We start from the raw sequence: 22,256 nt of genomic DNA, 5'->3' as shown, positions 1-22,256 counted from the left end.
AAGGGTTCTTTTCCCATTTCTTTGTGTTTGTCAGGATTTATACACAACATGATATATGAGGTCAAATTGCAGTCTGGACTAAGTATGTTCATGGTCAGTTATTTCTGCCTGAGCTGATCAGATGAGATGAGTCAGTAAAGTGCAGCATGACTTGATGTTAGTCTCCTGAATTTTTGATTTCCCATCATTGGTCATGCTGGACTGATGATACTGGATAACTGCTGGAACAATAAATGTGTTACCTGTCAGTCAAATGAAAGAGCTTTTTTGGGGGTTTAAAGTACATAAATGAATGATATAGCTATATAATAAACACATAACAAGATTTGTTTACATTTTTTTTATTTAAATGCCTTCAAATGTCAGTTATAATTATCATTAGATAAACATTACATGAACATAAGTTCATAAGTTTATTGTGGTAACAGAAGGGTTAACGTTGTATGTATGTGTGTGGATTGTGTGTCCAGCTTCTGTTTCATACACAATCTGGCAATTATTTTTATTCATAATAAAGGTTTAGGGGCGTGAAAATTACAGGAGTTTCCAGAGAGAAACAACAAAATGGCGGGTGCTGGGAAATTACCTTGAAATACGAGAGACTCCCGGTTGTGTTGGCAGTTATGATCTGGAAATGAACCAAACTACAGATGTGACAGCGCTGTAAAACATCATGGACGAACACCGTCTTCATGCATACAAGAAACCAATGACGAATGGAAAAAGAATGTGAACCAAAGATATGTGTCAGTAGCAGACTTTATAGACCCACTGAACCACAGTGACTCCTTCTCTTTGTTGCTGCAGCATGTCACATTACTTCCAACTTTGTTTCTTCTTCTTTGTTTCTTTCTCTCAAGAGGACGCGACCACAGGACGTTGCTTGTCGAAAACATAAACATGAGTCAAATGAAGCATTTTAGCTAAAAACCGCTGCTGTTGTTTTTCCTCCGGGGTCAGTCTCGTTCTCTCATTCACGTGATGGTCTCTCTAACCACTTTGCCTTGGAGAGCCCTTGACACTACTCCTCACAATAAACTATGGATGATGCTGGACCCGCAGTACCCACCATCAACTCCAAGCCCAGTGCTCCACTTAACTTGTCAGATTAAAAAGATCAAAAGTCAGAAAAAAGGCAAAGAGGGTGAGGGAGATAAAGCGCGAGAGAGAGAGCGAGAGAGGAAGAGAGCGGGCTTAAAAGAGAGACTACATGGAGAAGAACACAAGAACACAGTGTCCTAATTAATGTCTTCCTCCATTAATCCACTCTGAAGCTTCCCATGCTGCTGGGTTTGATCTCAGCAACGTTGCTATCAAAGCCTTGTAACATGGTCTTGTTTTATGGGGAAGATCTCAGTCAGGCAGCATTAAGGAAAATCATTAGTTGTAGCTGCTGCAGATGCTGTGGTGTCTGTAAGTACAGGTGGGGTTTTGTGCAATCATCTACCACATTCATGTGCCATACGTGACTGAGAAAAGCACGACTGCAGCACAATTTAAAGCTCCACTCGTCAGTGTTTTCATAGGAAGAGTGGATTGAATGGTTACATGATGTAAAGCCTGTTGTTTGTAGTGACTAGCCCACAAGAATTATCATCCAAGTCTGCAGGTTTTCAAGACTTTTTAGTCTCTTGTAGCTCAAAGTTTTGGTTTGACGACTTGAAATCTTTGTTCTAACGACATGAACGTTTTTGGTAAATGGACTGTACACTATCTGCTGAACACTAAACGCCAAATAGACAACGTTAGCAACACATTTTAGCAGTTAAGGATCCAAGGGCCGGTTGCACAAAACACCCTCAAGTCTTCTCCTTAAAGTTTTGTTAAAATGCTCACTTATTAATTAAGGTTTTCTCCTTATTTTAGTCTTATAATTAAGGAATCACTTAAAGTCAGTTAAACCATTGCACAAAAGACTTTAGCAACCAAAGTCAGGAAAAAAACTAAAGGTTCCTCTGACTCTTAACTACAACTGGTTGAAAATGAAGCGTTGAAGAGTTTCTGTGCAACACCCATAAGTAACCCTGATAGTTTTCTGTCAACTCTCTCGCAGCATTGTTTTCGGAGACAACAGGGACCTGTTTTCAGCAAATGCTCTAATATTTCCACTGTATGTTACCTGCCCAGCAGAGGTCCTGCCCATGAGTGATGAAAAAATATTTATTTCAGCTTTTACAATGTGCCAAATCAGAAGCAACAGGCAGCGACCCCAGTGATCAAACCTTGGACAAACTGCTGTTGAGTGACGGATAAAAAAACGTGGCAATGAACACGTCTCTGATGTTGTCTTACACATTCAGCCTAATAGAAATGCTTTGGGATGTTTTGGGTGTAAGGGCCAAAGCTGAGAGCATCCCAGCTACAACAAAGCATCTGAGCGTCGATCCCAGCGTACGAGGAGGGAATCTCATCGAATAAAACCTCTTATCGAATAAAACCTCAAAACGCCATTAGCAAGAGACAAAAGATAGAACAAAATGGCAAGAGGATCGTTGCTAATTCAGCAAAAGGGAAATCAATGGCCCCTTTCCTGTTTTTCCCATCGCTACCCAGCGTCTGTCTCCCCTATCAGGCATCCCCGACTCCCCGCTTGTCAATCTCAGGAAAAAACTATAGATGAGCTGAGGCGGGGCATGTGGGGGCTGTAACAGCCTGGATCTCCTGCCTCAGAGGAGAGGTTCGAGGCAAGAAACGGTGACTCAAAAATTTTTTTAAAAATCATAAACCCCTCACAAATTCTCTGTCAGTTCAGCTCTAAAAATACTCCTGTTCGCCTTCGCTTCACATCGCCTCCTCTCTGGTCTCAAGGAGCTATGTAAATACAAGCCCTTCCATTTTTCGCTCATCTACTTTGTTCTCCTTCCACACCCCTCCCTCAACCCTCCCCCCAGCCCCCACCAAACCTTATTGTCTTGACTACCTCTTCTCCATCTCTTGCAGACTACATGACAGAGCCTCGCCTTCCCTCTTGTTGTTCCTGCTCTCTCCAGGGTAGCGAGAGAAATGATAAAAGCTATTTACAAGTAACTGTAGGAAACAGTGGAAATCCAAGACTTGGAAAAATTCATGCTTTTTTTTAAGCTGTTTTGTTTGATGCCAGAGCCATTTGTGATGCTGCGTGGTGAACTGCAGCGCAGTGCAATGCAGTCCTGAGTGACAATTTAAGGGGGGACTGAAGCTCTTTTAGGGACTTTGACTATGCCAGCTCCTGTAGATTGTGTTTGACTTTTTTGTTCTGGGAAACGGAAGCACGAGTCCTTCTCGGCACGTGCTGAGTGGCAAACACACAACTTCCTCGGCACATCTTCACATCGCCTACAAACCATTTAGAAGTCTTCTGAAGCATTAAACGCGCCGACTGAGAGGCTCGCAGGACTCAGCTCAGTGTGTTCTGGCATTAATCACGACGACCATCAGCCTGTGGTTCCTCTCGGAGAGCTGTTATGAAGCTTGTAGAAATGTTGTGATGCATGTTGAGATTCAAGCTGAACAAAGACATCCATGTAAGTGCCACTGGAAATACTGGCTTTCATGACAACCGTAATGAATCTGTTTCATCCCTCACTCTGTCACTCTCCCTGCTCCCTCATCATACAGTATGTTCATCACCCCTTTTCCATTCAACGGACTCTAATTGCACGCTCTTTTTCTCTCCAGACTCTACTTGCCATGCATTACCAGCTGCCCCCCCCAACCCCCCCTTTTCCAACGAACAATCACCAACCCGGCCACCCCCATTTCCTCTTTCTCCCTTGATTGATTCTCACCTTTTCCATTCTTGCTGTTCACCTCATTAATGGAGCGCCCGTCTGCTCGTTTCCTATTTCGCCTCGCACTCTTTCCTACATCCCAGCCCCCCTCCCTGCCCCTCCACACTTCCTGTCCTGTCGTCTCTGAAGCGACGGCCGGCTCAGATTCCTCGTCTCCGGCCAAGGCCTTCACGTTCCGTAATTAGAAGGGAGCATAATAGAGAAGGTTCCTCATCAGCTGAGGTGGAAGGGGAGGGGAGCACACAACCGCCGCCATCCATCCGTCCATCTACTCATCCATCCTTGAGTTTAATCAGTGGGACACAATAGGATGTCACCTGCTCCCAGACGCAGCCGCTGGAGAGAGGCAGCGATGCTGTCACAAACCATTTAGGGTGAGGTGGCGTCCATAGCGCCTGCTCTTTAAGGCCTCCTCCTCCTCTACGGTTGTCTCTGTTAATCTGGTCTCCCTGGGAACGAGGGCGAGGGAACCCGTGAAAAATCAAGCTCATTTAGTCCTGTTTATTTATTTATTTACAGACACTTATCCAGCATGTTCTTCTTTATTGGTTTCCCTTCTGAGATCCCAGAGGAATCATGGATATCCGAGTGTGTGAATGTTTGCTTTCCTATTATATGAGTGTGTACATGTCTGTGTGTGTACGGTGTGTCACAGAGAGGTTAATCTGACCCTCAATCAGTAAAACCCACTGAGGGAAAGAAGATAAGTACATTTACTCAAACACTGGAGTTAAGTACAGTTTTGAGGTGCTTGTACTTACTTGACGAGCATGAGTTAATGTTTCACTAATATTCATTAATAAACATAATTAACATTCTGTGGCCGTTCTGCATGATGAGGTCTCTCACTTGCGTATAATTTTCGAACACTATTGTACTTTATTTGTACACATTAAGTGTGAATACTACGTCCACTATCTGTGCTTCTTAAGGAGCTAAGTTTTGCTATTGCTACATAGCTAACATTAGCATTAACAGCTGTTTACTTACCAGTGTAGAAGAAACGTTGTGAGTTCGGCATCAAACTTCATTCCTTTACTTTACTCTGCCTGGAGAGCTGTCTCCAGAGGTGTTGTCTCTATCACGTCTGTTTTTCTAGTGGAGTTAGCATGCTAACCCTTGTCCATCTCCTCACTTTCTGATATGTGAGGACTCACTGTAGCTTCCACTCTGTCCTGAAGACGTGGCGCTGCTCAGAGGGCGTATTATAACCTCTTGTAAACACAATGATGGCCGAGGCTCTAGTCAAGTCACCACTGCCTGCTCCAGGCAGTAAACCACATTTGGCAGCAGAGAAAACTCACAAATAGCCCCTTTAATGTGTACAACTCACTTATTGTCACTTAACGCTTAGACTGTGTTTGTCCATTAAATTATACATGACGTACAAACCTGTAAATCTAACACAGTAGAGAAGCATTTGAAAATGCAAAAGGCTAAAACTTGCAAAATTTGCAACTGAACTCACAGGCCACACAGACAGACACACGAGTGACAATGAAACACTGTCTCAGTCTGTTTTGTCTGGTTGGCAGGATCCGTGCACAGAGTCACTGACGAGCTGTGGAGCCATGGGCTGCGGGCTGCGTAAGATGAAACCGATGTCGGAGGAGAACAGTCCGGGGAAGATTTACTCCACCCTGAAGAGGCCGCAGGTGGAGACCAAGGTGGGCGTGTCCTACACCTACCGCTACCTGGACTTTCTGATCGGAAAAGATGGTAAGACATGATTTTTTAACTGATCTGTTGGAAAGCGGTGCCAAAAAACAAAAACAAAACAATGCGACTTTTATTGTTTTTTTATTGTGAGCCTGCAAAGCACAAACGCCGACTTTGTCTCATCTGCAGATTTCTGTCAACACTCAAGTCAGAAACCTCCGCCTAGCAATTGTTGCTATTGATCAGTAAATCCCTGCATCCCCCTTTTTGCAGATATGTTCTAATCATTTTGTGGCATGGGGTCGTAAAAATCTAAATTATTGCCCCTTCCACATACACAGTTGAAATTATATGAATACCTCAAGGCCATTTTGCCATTTTGCTGCATCATGCCTCTGCATGATAAGGCGGTAATGTGCCTCACAAATTTTGCAAGCGCCTGAGCTGCACTGCAATCTACAAATATGCCGTGCGTAGTTTACGGTAGATGCTATGTGATTAATCTGTTTGCTCCCCCCTCTGAAAATGCCATTATACCTGCACATCCCCCCAGTAGAAGAACATTAAGGACTCAGATGCTGAAGAAATATATCACTCATGTATATGGAATAACAGCACACTGGCTGTAATTTTCATCAGGATTTTCTTGTAATGATGGAGTGTTAATTAGTGCTTGTTCCCTGTATAGCAGCAGCCATTTTAATTTCTTTTCTGACAATTAGTCAGTCATGCTTTTACATTGTGCTAATGATATAGAATTTTCCAGTCCAATCCATGCCAAATATCCTGCTGGCAGCCATCAATTATGTATGGCACCAAGTCCAAACCAGCGAGCAAGGGGATGCAAACAAAATAAAGGGTGGAGACTGTTTTGTCTAAGGTCACAGTTCTGATCCTCACAGAACAATGTTTCAGCTGATTTCAGTCTGTTTCAGTCGGTGAGACAGTGACCTGACTGGCGCTGTGCTCTGAACCAGCCCAGCGAGCAGCTGCCCAAACAAGTTAACTAGGAAGATGTTGCCGACAGTCAAACAGAAACTGCAGCCCCCCCTATGCTGTGCATGAAAATATGGAAATGAATCAGTTCCTTTAGCAAAGATAGCATCCCTCCACTACTGCACACACACACACACACACACACACACACACACACACACACAGATATGCAGACAAACACATAAGAGGCCAGTAGGGCCCTTCCTCTCCTTCCTCTCTTCAGTCTGAGGTGTTTATGAGATGGAGGGTGGGCGTTGCTTCCTGAGACTTAAACTAACGGCTCAGGAGCTTCTTTGTGTGTACAGAAGAATATGCATGTGTGTTTGTGCTTTTGTGTTAGAGACTTAAAAAGACCTAATTTTCCAATAAAGACAGAAACTTAGAACAGTTTTATGATGGGTCACGTTTGTTTGTTTGATTATATTTAGATATTACATCAAACTCGGTTAAATCAGATTAAGAGTGGATTAGGTTTTGTTAAGTTAGGTTAGGGTAGAGTTAAACTAGGGTTATTTTTACTTTAGTATCTAATTCTAAAGACTGAAAACAACGTGACAAAGTGAGAGAGGTCACCGGTAGTGATGAACCAACAAAGAATTATCACCTGAATCTGCAGCTCAACTTGGCTTTATGGAGCTTTATAGTGAGTTTTAGCTAGCTATAAAACTTAACTGTTTTGGTTCACTCTCACCGCTTTCATACCGTCGTTTTTGTCCGCAGCAGTCAGCTGTTTACCACCTGCTCAACGTCAAACATAGTGAACATGAACTTAGTGGAGCATTTAGCAGCTAAAGAGTCAGATATTTTTCTCAGGAGTTGGTGGAGACCAAAAACGGAGCTAAAAGGGAGAGGGGAGGGGGAATGTTGGACCGTAGATTCATCAGATGAACAGTGATCGTGTTACACCCTTTACCAATCAATGTGTAAATAAGTAAGTGTCTGCTAGCATGTTCACCTTCAACTTAAAAGGTGATGATATGTATGTTATGCTTCCACTTCCCTAAGCGGCCAAATAAGATAAGCTATTACAGGTTTAAGAAATATTTAAATATTTAAAAAAAATAAAATATGCAACAAATGTGGGTTTATTTGGAACAGTCAGAAATAATGTTTATGTATTGACTCCCACTCATTCTGTGAAATTAGCATGGCTGCATGCTGATACTTGTACAGATACACAACATGTTCTTCTTGTCTGATGAGACACCCTCGGTGTGTTTACACTCAGAAAAATAGGTTGTTTACCTGGGATTTCTAGATCAAGTGTGTGATTCTAATCAATTCACAGAGGACCCTAAAATAACCAATATTCCTGATGCTGTTAGTTGCAAAGTCATTTTGCAAATGCCCCACCAAAAAAGTCCTTTCCTCACATCCCACAGCTCCAGCCACGCCACTCATTTTTCAGACACACTGATTTGAGATTCGCCTCCCTCAGAGTCAAAACAAAGAAAGAAAGCAGACTACAGCCATAGTCATTTAAAAGAGTCATCCAACCCTATTATTAGACTATTAGTAAGATAACCCAGTTAAGGTGACAGTTGCAATAATCAGTCGTATCATGTTTGCACTGATTGTAATCAAATTGCCTGTAAACACACCGAACTCCCTCCTTCTACCAGGAACAGGAAGCTGTCAAATATATTGATTTACAAAAAAAATAGAGTGCAATGTCATCTGCCAAATGTTATACTATTATTATACAGACACCTGCTTAGAAAACAGACATGAGCACTGGGGGTAAGGTCAAGGTTAATTTAAGATCAGGTGCAGAATTGGGATTAGATTAAGGTTAAATATATAATGGGGGTCATTAAGGTGAAGGTGAGCAAATGGGATATTAATGTGCTCCGGGAAGATTCTTTGTGTGTATTTGTGTATGCGTGTGCTCCGGCCCAGGGAGGAGTCAGGGAGCTATATATAGCTATCACTCTGTTATTTCTGCTCATGACAGTTATAGCCGAAATGATGGTGGGAGGGGAGCTTTGTGGCGGCGGTGGGAGTGGTGGAGGAGGAGGGGTGCTGGTGCTGGTGCGGGAAGCCGGGAGATGTAGTGCGCGGCGTGTTCAGCTTGACAGTTGATTAGTCTCCATTAGTTTGTCAGGCTGACTGGACTGGATGGATGAAGGAGCCAGGGAATGTGGGTGTCTGCAGGCCAGGCAGGCTTTTCCATCCTCCCTTGACGGGACCTGACATGAAGGCGGGGCTGGGGGGGGGGGGGGGGGGTACATGCCGGTTGCCTCCCTTTTGTTGAACTGTGTGTCAGTGTGCGTGTCTTTGGCTTGTGGCCACATTATTATCTTAAAGTATATTCTGTAATGATGAGGGTTGGTACTTACTGTAATTATTTTCCTCTTGCTCTGTCTCTCTGTCACTGTCAGTACGCCTCTCTGTTGTTCATCTGTGTGTATGTGTGTGTGCGTGTGTGTGCGCGCGTTTGTGTGCGCTTGCAAACTGTATGTGTGTGCCTGCCTGTTCCCCATAAGAGGACATGAAGTTTGAGAAATCAGAGTTTTTAAATACAGCCCCAGTGGCTGAATCATTTCACTGCATCAGCAGATTTTCGGGTTGAAGGGTTAGCGTCTTACTCGTGAATGTAATTACCTTGTACCAGGTATGTAAGTGTAGGAAATGATTCATGTGTCTGGCTGTTTTATACAGGAAGCCTGTAAAATATTAAAGACAGATTCAAAGATTATGAATATGAAAATAGTCTGTGGTAGAGCTGTAGGGCGTGCACGTAAATACAGGTACTCGAAGTGCGGGTGATCATTTTTCACTTGATAATTTGAGTCATTACTCATTTCTCAAAATAGCCAGTTCACTTCATTAAAGGTATCCTGTGGAGAGTTCTTCTAAACAAACAAAAGTTAAGTTTACTTTTGTTGTTACACACCAAAACACTTACTGAGACATAATAAGTGTGATAAATGCATTTCCTTCCTTATAAAACATGAGATGAGTTTTTAAAAAAAGAAATTGAAACCTGCAGTGTTTGTATCCATGTTCTTTTTCTTTGCTGTTTGCTGGCGCATCAGTTTTTTTAGTGCGTTACCACCACAATTGGTTGAATAGTGTGGAACCAATAGCAGAGATGTGTATCACATCATCCACATTCTCTCACAAAGAGAAGGGAACCCCTTCATCAAAACTCTGCGCTGTGGTGCAGTCAGAAGATTCCATGTGGTACCTTTAAAACGAGACGATGTGACTTTTGAAAGAATAAATAACTCAGTCCTCCTCTCACAAATTAAAAGTCGAATTCCTATATAAAGCAATAAACCTGACCCTCGGTTGCCTCAGTGCACACAGTGGTTGTTGTTGCTGGAGCCTTGCTTGGTCCTTTATGACCAGTAGTCCATGGTGGCTAACGTTGGCTAACGTTAGCAAAGTGTTAGATATTGTTGTCGTGTTTTGAGAACCAATATGAATACTTTCGTTTGACTGCAACTGAAACAGTATTATTATATTTTATTGTGTTATGGGAAAAGCAGTAATGTGATAAATAAATAAATAAAATGACTTTCCAGTGTGTCACAGCTCTCCACAAAAAAAACCTCCATGTTGTATTGATCCTGTAAGACAGTTAGCAACATCAAAAATAATTACATGTGCAAAACAGGAGCAACTGTGAAAGGATTATTTTTGAATTCAGGAACCATTATAACTGTTGTTTCTGACAAAATTCTGCATCGTGAGTGAAAGCCTTTCTTAGTAAAACAGTACTGTACGAGAAGCAGAAGTGTGTTCTGCACCAGCATGTTTAACAACATTAAGGCTGACTCTTTGCTTCCCCTTCACCTCCCTCTTCTTGAGAAATACAGATGCCCTCATGTTGTCGAGTTCGCCTCACTCTGACTACTGCACTGTGAATAATGTTTGTAATAATTCCTTGCCACAGTGTTAGATCATAGCTCTCTGCAACTGCCACCACAAAGGCCCCGCGGGCTACAAACCAGCCAGCAAATGTACAAAAATAACACCTTTCTCCACAGAAACAGTGATGAAAGGAAGAGTAAATCGGTGGTAAGCTGTCTGTAATAAACCTTCTCTGCACTAAATATCTTCACCGGCCCACCAATGAGTTGTTGCCTCATGCTGCTGTATCATTTCGGAGCGTGCACTCAGCTTCATGGTCACTCTGCTACCATTCATTCACCTCTGAAAGAGCTGCAGAAAAACAAAAGCGGGAGACTCTGTTTGATATTGAGATCATGACCCCTCAGGGAACGGAGAGAGCGCCGCGCTGTTGCTGTGTTAGATGGTGTGGAAAGAAGCCATTTCATTGTAAACACAAGCGCAACAGACTCAAGGATGTGTGGCAGGAATCTTATTCCCCAAAGTGTGATTCTGAAACGTTAAAAATGTCAGGAGAAATGAAAAATTGAAAACAAGCTCGATACGTTACGTTGAATCCTGGAAATATAAAGTTGTCGCCCTTGACATCAAAGCTGGTGAGCAGACATATGAGGCCTGCACACACACACACACACACACACACACACACTCAGTCACACAGGCCCAGACACACAACGCTTGATATCATCTTGGGAACCAGACACATCATTTATATGCAAAACCCCCCAGAGCCCCGAGTCCCCTTGTTAATATGAGCTGTAGCAGTGGCGGCAGGTGAGTGACACGCAGGAGCAGCCCCCCCCCCCCAGTCACTTCACTCAGATATAAGACTGAGCTGCAGGAGAGGTCAGCAGGAACGCCACACGCTGGAGTAGCTTTCCGAGGGGAGATTAGTCCTTGGACGGCGGGGGAGCTGGGATTTATCCCCTGGCTCCTCAGCTTGAGAGGTGGAATTGAATCGCAGTTATTGAAGGGGAGAATGACATTGAAGACTGAATTCACGGTCATCTGGTTTTTACATTATATTTCCATTCTATTCCCGCTGCCCGGGGTGTGGCTGCGCGGCTAGAATCAAAACACGATTGAATATTAGATGCAGGGCGAAGTGACTCGATTGGGAGAAACGTGTTTTCTGATGCTGTGAGAAATCACAACGGGAAAAATTGTGATTGTGTATCAGAAAATACTGAATTAATAAACCCGGATCCCCCTCTGGAACAGGCCCGCCACTGCACACTGAGCGCTCCTGATGAAGGCATTCAGCGTGATTACTGCCAAATTGTGGAATCTTCCAGAAATGTGCATGAAATATGCATCAGCTGCCGTCCGAGCTGACAGTACAAATTCAGACTCGTGTGGCTGCTTCTTGTGTCCCCCTCCATCCACAGTTAGTGGCGTACTAAGTGGGTGCTACTCGTATTGTTTCGAGCCACTCAGGCAGCAAAATGCCAAGCCATCGTTTGCCGAGACAAAGATGTCAGAGCAGCATTTTAGGCGTGTGACAGAGCCAGAGCTCAGCAGGTTCTATTCGCTAAGCTTCAAACGGCTGCATCTGCTGACAAAGTTTTCAGCAACAGGAAACGCAGATTTCTACTCGGTTCCTTCCTCTTTCTCCCTCCCACCCTCCCTCCCTCCCTCCCTCGCTGCTTCTCGCTCAGCAGTATGTTTAAGATTAGCTTTCCTTGTAACGTTTCGTATTCTGCGCAGACTGTTTCCTGTGTCTGAGGGTTTTGTTATTGCAGTTAACTGAACTCAGTTTTCAGTGTGTGTGTGTGTGTGTGTGTATGCTGTTGCAGCAAATGCAATTTCCCTCGCTCAGAGAAATATTCTCCTCATGATTCGATTCAGGTTGTTCAGGCCCGCACGATGAGTGTGTTACAGGTTTCTCTGCTGGATGCCAGCTCCTGTTGTGTAAGATGAGAGGTTAGGAGTATGAGATGGAGAGGTCAGAAGGCCAGGGAATAACAGAAAAGCAAAACAAAAAAAAGGGAACAGGCGTGCAACAGCCAGTAAGACTGAGAGAGACATTTTTAAAGTTTAAATTTTCAGGGGAATTTGGATCTAAAATCCCCTCTGATTTCTGAGATTCCAGTCATGACTGCGCTTTATAAACGACCTTATTATCATCCATCCCAGCGCTTTGGCAAAATAACACATCCTGCGGCTCTCTGGGTTTTATTTTTGAGATATGCATGCTGCATGTGGGTGGGGAATCTGCGTGCGTCATTAGATGAGTAAGTGAGTGTCTTGAGGAGAGAGGAAATGAGGAGAGAAAGATAGAAACTGAGATAGAGGCTGTGTGTGGTGTGTGAGGATTGTTTGTGTGTGTGTGTGTGTGTGTGTACACATGTAGTCGGGTGACATGTCTTTTTTAGTCTTCGAGCCTCTGCGTCCAGGTCTGTGTTGGTTTATCTTGTGTTTAGGTGTGTTTGTACACTGCTGTGTTTTTATCCAGCCCGTCTGCTTATTGCCTCTTCCAACGTGGCCTCCGCTGTTTTCCAGCCCGCCTGACAGACAATACGCCTGAGCGCCCCCTCAAAGCTTTATTGGCTCTTATTGCCCTCTCACTCAGATCCAATATGCCAGTATTGATTGTGTTGAAATGCAATCAGGGTCTCCACAGCAGAGGAGCAAACAATCTAAATTTAACAAAACACCTCCGCCGCCCCACAGCCAGGCCCTGATAGCACCTCCCAAAGAGGAACAAATGTATTTATGTGTGTGGAGAGAAATAGAGGATCTTTCACTCGGTCAGAGCTATTGTTAGCCGCTTGCCCCAAGAAGCCTTTGAGGCCGCACAAGCAGAGTGTGCAGGAAGTGACCTCAGCCTTGACCTCACTTCCTGCCGTGTATGGTGTTTACAGCGTGTTGTCAAAGCAAAAATGTTTCAGGGTTCAACCTGCCTCAGATGTCAGTTAGCAGACAAACTTTGAGACCTTGAAGTATCTTAAAATGTAATTCATGAAACATAAACAAGCGTTAGAGAAATGCACACATGACATTCCTCCAGAGGTGGCGAAATTATTTTATGAGCTCAGGAGGTCAGACAATTTTCTCAGCTCATAAAAGAGCCATGTGATCACTCAGCTAAACTGAAAACAAACAATCGTCAAAATCTGAGTTATGAGTTTTCCTTGCAGCCGGTATTTGCACAATGACATTACAAAGCAAGTTCTCAGCATTTCCAGACTTTTCCTTGAGAGGAAGAAAATGCTGTGAATCACTAAGGTTTGTCAACTGTATAATGAAACTCTCTGCTGCCTCCCCACTGTTATAAAGTGCTCCTCCTGTAAAACTCCTTTCCAACTCAATTTGCACACACGTAGGTGAGGCTACATTTTAAAATAAAATGTTAGATATTTGTTTTTATTCACTCCCTGTCACTCCCTGCATTGTTGCAGTTACTGAAAAAAAGGAGCTTTTTAAAATGAGACTGTCCTGTAAAAAATGAGCCCATAGGTCGTCTGTGCAGCGAGTTATTACGACCCATAGTTACATTTTGTTGTTAGGTGACATCTAGTGGCCGCAGTGATTATGACAGGAGCAAAGGGCAAAGTGTGGTGACGCAGTATAAACGAGAGACCAAGTCCACATTAGGTGCAGGTTGAGGTGGATGGATGGGGCAACAAAACACTGGGGAGCGGTGTGCAGTTTATATCGTCGCCATGACAACAAATATCGTCTAATATTGAGGAAGTACTTATTTTCATGATCTTTTTCTAAACCTAACACAACCGTTATTGTAGTAACCATGACAACCAAGGTTGCGCTATTTCAGGAGACACTCCTATTGGTCGTATCAAAGGGTTGAAAAAAAAAACCCCAAAACAACCTGTATAGTTGCTCAGGTTGGAGGACTGGTTGTTTCCATTCTGACTGCTTATGTGTGGTATCGGCTTTGCCTGTTGTGGTCCTCAGTGTGGACATTTTAAATAAAACTATAATTAAGATGCACGAGGTTTAGTCTCTGCATCTCCACAATGGGCTTAAATGATAAATACAGCCAGTAAATGATTCTTGCATCGATTGGAAAGCCAGGATGTTTTCTTGTTTTTGCATTAACACCGTGGCTTAGTCTGCGTCTGTGAGTGTGGGATCTCATGCATTCATAAAAGACCATGAAACTGTGATTTAGAGATATCCAAACTGTCCTTTTGCAGACAGTTGTGGTTGTCTTTTTCCGTGTGCCCAAAACTATTCCCACTCCCATTAACCAGCTCCAGCTGAGACTTCCAAACGCTCTCAAGTTGTTTGAACCCTTCTCAGTGGACATGTTAGGAGTTGGAAGCCTGACATTTTTCAAAAGCGTATTTGAAGTTTCCCCTTATTAGAATGAATTGGCAGAAGCAATGTCCCTCTTTCTGCTGCACCGCCCCTCGCTAGGCTGCTCTTCCTTAGAAATCAGCTCTCCACTGAGGCCCACAGGACTCACAGCATCAATAAGTGAGAAACACTGCTGTTTTATTTAAGTGTATTTGACAAATGAGGAGAGATATTCATGGAAAATGTTTGTTGAACAAAGCAGGATCCACTCTTTCCAAAGCTCTGCTGAGCCATGTTTCAACTAGCTGTGTATCCACTGGCCTCACACACATTTAATTCTTGATTTCATTCTTGCAAGCATGGACTAACAATTTGCCCGAAGCCATTGTCAAACAGGAATGGAGACACTTCAAACCTGCTTGTGTTGTCAACCCATCACATGAAGGGGTGGCATTCAGAAATAGGGTGCTGATTGGGGTCGATTTGCGTGCACGTTACACTTTGATTGCACTTACACCCACGTGAGACGCAGAGAGCGATTTGTTGGTGTGATGAATTTGCAGTCACGGAAGAGAGACGAGGGAGAAGCAATCAGGGTTCACCGTCCCTGCAACACGGATGTAGCACCCTGATTAGACTGAGTTTACACTGCATGATGATATGTGAAAAGACACTGCGGAGAGGCTTTCACCTGCTGTGGACTATGCAATGGTCACTTATATGCAGTTGTGTTTTGTTTTGTTTTGTTTTACAGATTGTGAGCATAAAATAGATGCACTTTAAAAAAGAATAGAATCACCACCTTGCAATTGTTTCCAGCCGAGTGGCAGGAAATATCTCCTGAGTTACAGCGATGAATGATATGACGAGCAGATGACGTGTTTTTGCAGAACATTATGATGTCACAGTGAAGTTGACCTTTGACCATTTGGATATAAAATGTCATCACTTCATTTTATCCTAGTAGTGTATGAATTTTTTTGGGGGAGGTCACATTGACCAAATTCTGATCAGTTCATCCTTGAGTCGAAACTCTGTCAAGGTGTTACCGAGATATCGCGTTCACAAGGCCAAAATGGTGTTTTGTGAGGCCATCGTGACCTTGACCTTTGACCTTTGACCACCAAAATCTAATCAGTTCCTCCTTGAGTACAAGTGAATGTTTATGCCAAAATTTTAAGAATTCCCTCAAGGCGTTACTGAGACATCACATTAGCGAGAATGGGACGGACAGACACGAACAACCCGACAACATAATGCCTCCAAATCTGGCTGCTGGCGGTTTGGAGGCTTCTTGCCACAAAAAATGCTGATGGCCATAATTTACAACACAAGTGAGTTAATCTTCTCAGAGGAAAGGAAGCTGAGCCTCTGATCACGCCCCCGTCACCTCCTGGAATTTTTCAAAATAAAATAAACCATTAATAATGAGTTTGTAAGTGTGATCTACAAACTGGCGCTCACCCACCTGCAGGTGTTGTTCTGGCTTTGTTTCGCACGTACATCATGATGGCTTGAACTTTCTGCACTGTGAAAATGTGAGGCAGCCGTTTGTGTGCGTCTCTTTTGTCAATCTATTGTTATAATCACAGACAAAAGACGGAGACAGGTGTCACAGAAGCACAGTAGGTGGTTAATTATGAAATAGATATCGCACTCGTGCACTCACTCCGTCATAATTACACATCCGTCTCATATTTCACTCGTGTGTCTGGCTCTTTGCGTCCACCATTGTTTCCCCGGATTCAAATGACAGTGGTGGGATGCAGGTTTGTATGAAGAGAGGCCACCTGTTGCTCGGCAGGGTCCCCATCTGGAGGGAGATTAAGGTGCGGGTGCTCGGGTGGGGGGGGTGGGGTGTATATAATTTAACTTAATTACTTCTGAAGAGACTGGGTGATGGATTAGCACTGTGTTTTTATTAGCATACGCTCGGTTTCTGGTTCCCCATGGCCCTCCAGTGCAGCCCAGTGAAACTCTCAATTGTCAAAAACCATCCATCCGTCCCCCTCCAGCACAAAGTCTGAATTAGGATTAGATGATATATTGTTCTTATGTGCAGCTGAAATGAACTTCTCTTTGCCACGCTGGTGATGTGGCTCTAAGGATGGAAAATGTTGGTTAACCAGTCTCCCAATTTGGTTTAAACATAAATATTATATAATATTGCCATCAGATTTTACACTGGATATGGACCATTGATGTCGTCCGCGTCTAATATGATGGAGGTTTTGTTTTTCCTGAGCAGTGACACCTGCCGTTGACATTTCATTGCCATATTTAATTCATTGAATTTTTTTTTGTATGTTAGCATTAACTTTAAGGCCTGATGTATCTCGAGGTTACCACAGAACAGAGGTCACATGATTTCAAAAGAGATGCTAACCATAAAAAATTGAACAGCTGGAATTTGAATTTTCGTTTGAAGCTTAAAACAAGACTAAATAACTCTTGAAAAATCTTCCTCTCACAGCTGAGAGTCTGAGTTCATAAGCAGTGAAACCCAACATGGCTCAGTCCAGCTGGAATTTGGTGCTAGAGGCTTTTGTGGCCCTGTAGTAGTGATGGTGCTGACTTTACAGGGAGGTGATACTAAAGGTCCTGTATTGTAGAAAGTGAGATTTCTATGTCTTTTTTGATTATAAGGCAGGTTTATGTTCTATAGTAACACTGTGAACGTGTCAGTCCACAGAGAAATGCACACATGCCTGTATTCAGAAACTGAGCCTTAAAACAAGCCGTCTGGACCTTTGTAACTTAGTGATGTCACAACAAAGCAGTCACCGCTCTCAGCCATGCGCCCAAGCTTCAGGTTTCTTCAGTTTCACATGGAAGCACCGTTAACCTATGCATCTTCGTGTTTCAGATGCAGGTCAAATACGCTGTGTGACAGGTGGTGCGTTTGTTTGGGCAATAAACCTCAGGACAGAAAATGTGTCATTGGATAAAACTTTGACAAACCTTTTGTAAATGCTATAAGAAAAAAATCGTACATGCTCTAGTTGTAAATTCTTTGTAGCGATGAGAAACAGCTATTAACACAATATTCATCTGTGCTTGGACCACACTGCTGATCTCTACCTCACTCACTCTCCTCTGCTGCTTGTTTTCTTACTGCACAAAGAAATAGATTGAAGGATTAGGTGTGAAGGTATAGCCTGAATAACGGAGACTCACTAGATATTACACAGTCAAACCCTATTCTCAGAGAAAGGCCGATGTGGAATAAAAGAAGATAATCCCGAGTTTCTTCTTGGGATTGTGTTCAGAGACTCCAGGCAGAACAGGCCCAGATACCAACTTTAAACTGCTATGCTCTGCAACAAACAGGTCACCAGAGCCCTTGTGCAGTTTCACAGTCAAGAGCAATTTGCAAGCCTGGAACCATTTCACACTTTGTTGTTATTTTTAGGCTGAGTCCTCATCTTGTAAGTGTGGAACAGACTGGCTAACACTTGGTGGAGTCTTTAGAAGAGAAACATATTTAGTGTTATACTGAGGGTAATGGAGCCTTTGATCTTTTTTTTGTCCTTCTCAGGTGCAGTTTCATGGATCTATGTGAAAGCACTCTGTCCCCAAGCAGTTCATATCCTGCACTTTGCTCAGGCGTTTGCATTAGTGATTTATTTTTTTGTTGATACTATGGTTTGTGCAGGATCGGCCTTTTCTTTGCTGCTGCCAAGATCAACAGTATACGACTCTGTTATTCCCTCATCTAAAAACAGAACGGTAGTTGTATTCCTGCCAACATATTTGACAACTTGATGGAAATAATATAGACAGGATAAGACAAATCCTTATTTCTAATTTCATTAACCCTTTTTAAAGCTTATGGGGGCATTTTTTCACTTTTCATTGCCCACATGCTCAACATTAAAGCATCGCGAGCAGAGAAGGTGTCAGGTGTAGCTACCACCCTGGTTAGTAAAAGTCTAGCTTAGATGTCAGAGCAAAAGAGGGAAATGTGACAAGTGAAATGTGACAAGTGAGTTCCCACATGTACAAGTTCCCAGATGTTTCCTTGAATCTAGATCACAGCGCATCCAGCGGTAAATTGTGATGTCCCAAAGCTACCTCTGACACTCCCGATCACACCCACTCTCGCCTCCACTCTACTCTGTCACCGAACTTCTCCCAGCCAGGTATCTTGGACAAGCTCTCTGCTGGCAGAGTATCTGAAGTGACATGTCAGGTTCTTCTCCAGTCGGGACTGTGCAGTGCAGCGCTGAGCCGATCTTGCCTCCTCAATTACAACCAGACATTTCAAGGAGTGAACTGGAGGAATGTCAAGGGCTGTAGGCTGGGTGTAAGAGTGTTTTTAAGTAAGTGTGTGTGTGCGTGCGTGTGCAATTGTGCATTGATCCTTTTTTTCCCCATGCCTCTTTCCCTGTGTGTTGACTTAAAGCACACATGCAAACAATTACTTACATCAGAATTATATTTAGCACAGCTTTTATGCTTTACTTCTACTCCACTCCATTTATCTGTTGGCTGTAGTTGCTATTGTTTTTTTACAGATTTGGTATTTAAAACTATAATGGACATTTGAAATACAATGCAGTGTCATATAGTACAGGGAGTGCCACAAGGATGACGTATTAGGTATTTTAGTACTGATATTACTTCTGTACTTTTATAGGAACATTCAGACAGTGAAAAGCTGCTGCCACAGCCTCCATTGTTTCCAGACTCAGAGAAACATCAGCTTCCAAGTTTGATTATCTGGTCTGGGTCAGTAGTTTATGATGGTACTTAAATTACCTTTCAACTTGCTTTATACTGGCTGTGTGGTGTGATGAGAGTAGGATAGAATGAACCTGTGGTGCATGGCCATTAAACACAGGACACAGATGTCGCTGGGTGGCAACAGCTCTCCGTCTGTTACCTTTTACATTGTGGTTTTGCGACTAAAGCTCCCGAATCAGCACTTTAAATAATCATCTGTAGCAAATGGAGCAAATCTTCAGAATGCTTCTGGATTTATGAAACACTCATGAACTAGGTCGTGACTTTTTCCTCTTCAACACTCAAGTCAGTTTTTTTGCCTGAAAGGTGACAACGACAATAAAACTGGTTGTTTGCTTGTCAGTCTTCAGAGTATCAGGCAAATTATGCGCCACAATCAACAGCACAAAGCATCTAATGGCAGACCCCCGGTGCCACCAAAACATCCCGAGCCTGTCAGAGAGCTTAATCATCACAGAACCCCATGTTTTAAAATTCAAATTTACACTCTTTTGCAATGCTAATGGAAGAAAACCCCCCAATCAAGCCAGCACGTCTCGGCAGAAAGTGCTTCAACTGTGATTTTCGACAGGAGGCTAATGTCAGGGTGTACTGTACGGAAAAAGCCCGCAACTTGTAGTTAGCAGAGGACAGGAAGTGAGAGTGTTGTGTGGCGCCTGAGCGTCACACTGTTGAAAGCGCAGCAGTGGAGCCGTCGTGGGCTTTGATCAACAACCTGCTCATTTACCACAGCTTGTCTCTCAAGCCGCGTCTCCAGGCAACTGAGGGCTGTCAGCGGAGGAGGTGACGCCGAGCGGACAAAACACACTCTGGAGGCCGGCTGTCAACCTGAGGACCGGTGATGGAGGCATACTTTAATTCCTGAGAGAAAGGGAGAGAGACTGACACAGGCAAAGATACAAACCTTTTTTTCTTTCTATATATATATATATTTATATATATATATATATATATATATATATATATATATATATTTTTATATATATATATATATATATATGAACCTTTCTACTGGCTGAACAAATTACAGGTAGTTTTCCCCCATCAAGACATCTGGCGCCTTTTCATTTAGCCGTGTGCCTTCAAAATACAGTGTTCCAGGCATTTAGCGAGGGGAACAGTAAATGACTTCGACTTGCTTTTCTCCCCATCTCCAGTAAAAGCTTCCGCCTGACCTCTGGACACAGATTGAAAGATGCATATTTATTTAGAAAATTTCCCAAGCAGCCTTAAATGCTCTGTCTAGACAAACAGAGAGCAATTACATTAGCATTTAGCTGGCCATCAAGGCTATTTGTTTTTATCTGTATATACCCAGAAAAGCTCTGCAGTGTGCTTTTATTCAGTAACGCCCTTCACACTCACTCAGTTACGGACATTAAGACCTGGGAGCTGCCCAGTAGAACCACAGTCTGGTGCCAGTCAGCAGCTCCATCAAAGCAGTCGGCCGTTAAACACCTTGCTCAAGGGCATCTTAACAGGAGTTGTTGAAGGAGCAAAAAAGCGTGTCTCATTCGCTTCCCTGTCCAGATTTTCCTCGCTCCTCCGGTCACGAGTTTGTTTTTGAATTTTTGCCTCGGGGCAGATGTTCCGCCAATTTTCTAGTTACCATTTTCCTCCTGGTTTTTCCTCTCGAAAACCTGTCCTATGGTGCCTATTACCTTAATGACAAGATTTCCTAAGCCAGCAATATGAATCTTTGAGATGTCAACATCACACAAACTGCAGCAAAGAGAAAAACTTTTTACATTTGTGAAGGAGAGTTTTTGTCACATTTGGCAACAGTATACCTCTGAAATTATATGGTGGAAAAATATAAAAAAAATATATCCAGTTTAAATATAAATATTTCAGATTTGTCGTTCTCATAAAGGTGTGTTGATTAAAAGGAAAGGTCATAAGGAAGCTGCTGACCTCTCACGAACCGCATCAGAGCAGGTGTCCATTCCCAGAGTGATATGAAAAGCGATGCTTCTCTGAGGACGTGGTTCGGCTTTGTTTGTTTTCTGTTTAACATTCATGCTTGAACTGGTTTAATAAAGCACTCGATCGCAGTGGGATTCGAGCCCTGACGGCAGTTCAGTCCTAACTTAATGGCACGGCAAGTGTCATCATGTCCAACTCGCAGCATCTGGGAAGTGAACAGGAGCAGACTGTTCTGCTCTACATGCAGGTGTGATCCCATCAGTCTGAGTGCTACTGTGAGAACGCGAGGCGGGAGAGCGCAGGAGGTGTGAAGGCACAGGGAGAGTGTGTGTCTCTAGTCCGTGTGTGTGTGTGTGTGTGTGTGTGTGTGTGTGTGTGTGTGCAAGAAATCGTTGCTCTATGATAAAATGTAATTTCATTTCAATAACTGCACTCAAATGTAAAGTGTTGTGTATGTGGATATGGTGTATGTCATTTTCGTTGAAAGCAGGTGGGGGCTGTGCGGCAGAATCCTCCCTGAGATCATTCGTCGTAAATGTCTGTACGGTCGAATATCGTTGTTATTAACCTCTATTTATGGTAAATTTGAAAACTTTCTGATCATAAAACTGATCTGCTTCATCCGAAAGTGGGTTCAGACTTTTGGATCATAATGTAATAGTAACAACAGCAGGATTTACTGTTTGCCCGGTGGACAGGAAGCATCTATGAGCTGAGATCACATCACTTTTCTTTTTTTATGCTTTTTCCACTCTCTGACAACAGAAACAGAAACATGTGTACATGAGAACAACAGCTATATTGTTAACTGGCTGCATTAAAACACAGTTTAAGTGGTCACAGAGAGCACGGGCGGATAGAAGGGAGGTTTATTCATCTGAGTGTTGTTGGCTGTGATGCAAAGTTTTATTTGCCAAATGAAAGAGAAGGAAAGGAGGGAAAGATTCAGCTGTTTTTCTACAGTGACTATTGAAGTGTTTCAGTGAGGATGGAGGTCTTTATGAAAACAACCTGAAAATGCAAGAGAGAGATCCATTG

General features: G+C 43.1%; 1 protein-coding gene across 1 annotated transcript in view; it reads left to right on the top strand.

The window, feature by feature from the left end:
* Positions 1-22,256, top strand: part of LOC130172297 (raftlin-like) — a 101,466-nt gene that overhangs the window by 8,659 nt on the left and 70,551 nt on the right. Inside the window, exon 2 of the mRNA XM_056380895.1 lies at positions 5,306-5,489. Coding sequence (XP_056236870.1) covers positions 5,342-5,489 — 148 coding nt within the window. The 5' untranslated portion in view covers positions 5,306-5,341. The remainder of the gene's footprint in view (positions 1-5,305; positions 5,490-22,256) is intronic.

This window comes from Seriola aureovittata, chromosome 7 (assembly GCF_021018895.1).
Source record: "Seriola aureovittata isolate HTS-2021-v1 ecotype China chromosome 7, ASM2101889v1, whole genome shotgun sequence".
NCBI classification, from domain to species: Eukaryota; Metazoa; Chordata; class Actinopteri; order Carangiformes; family Carangidae; genus Seriola; species Seriola aureovittata.
The sequence above is the reverse complement of the archived record's forward strand: the minus strand, read 5'-3'. Positions and strand labels throughout refer to the sequence as shown.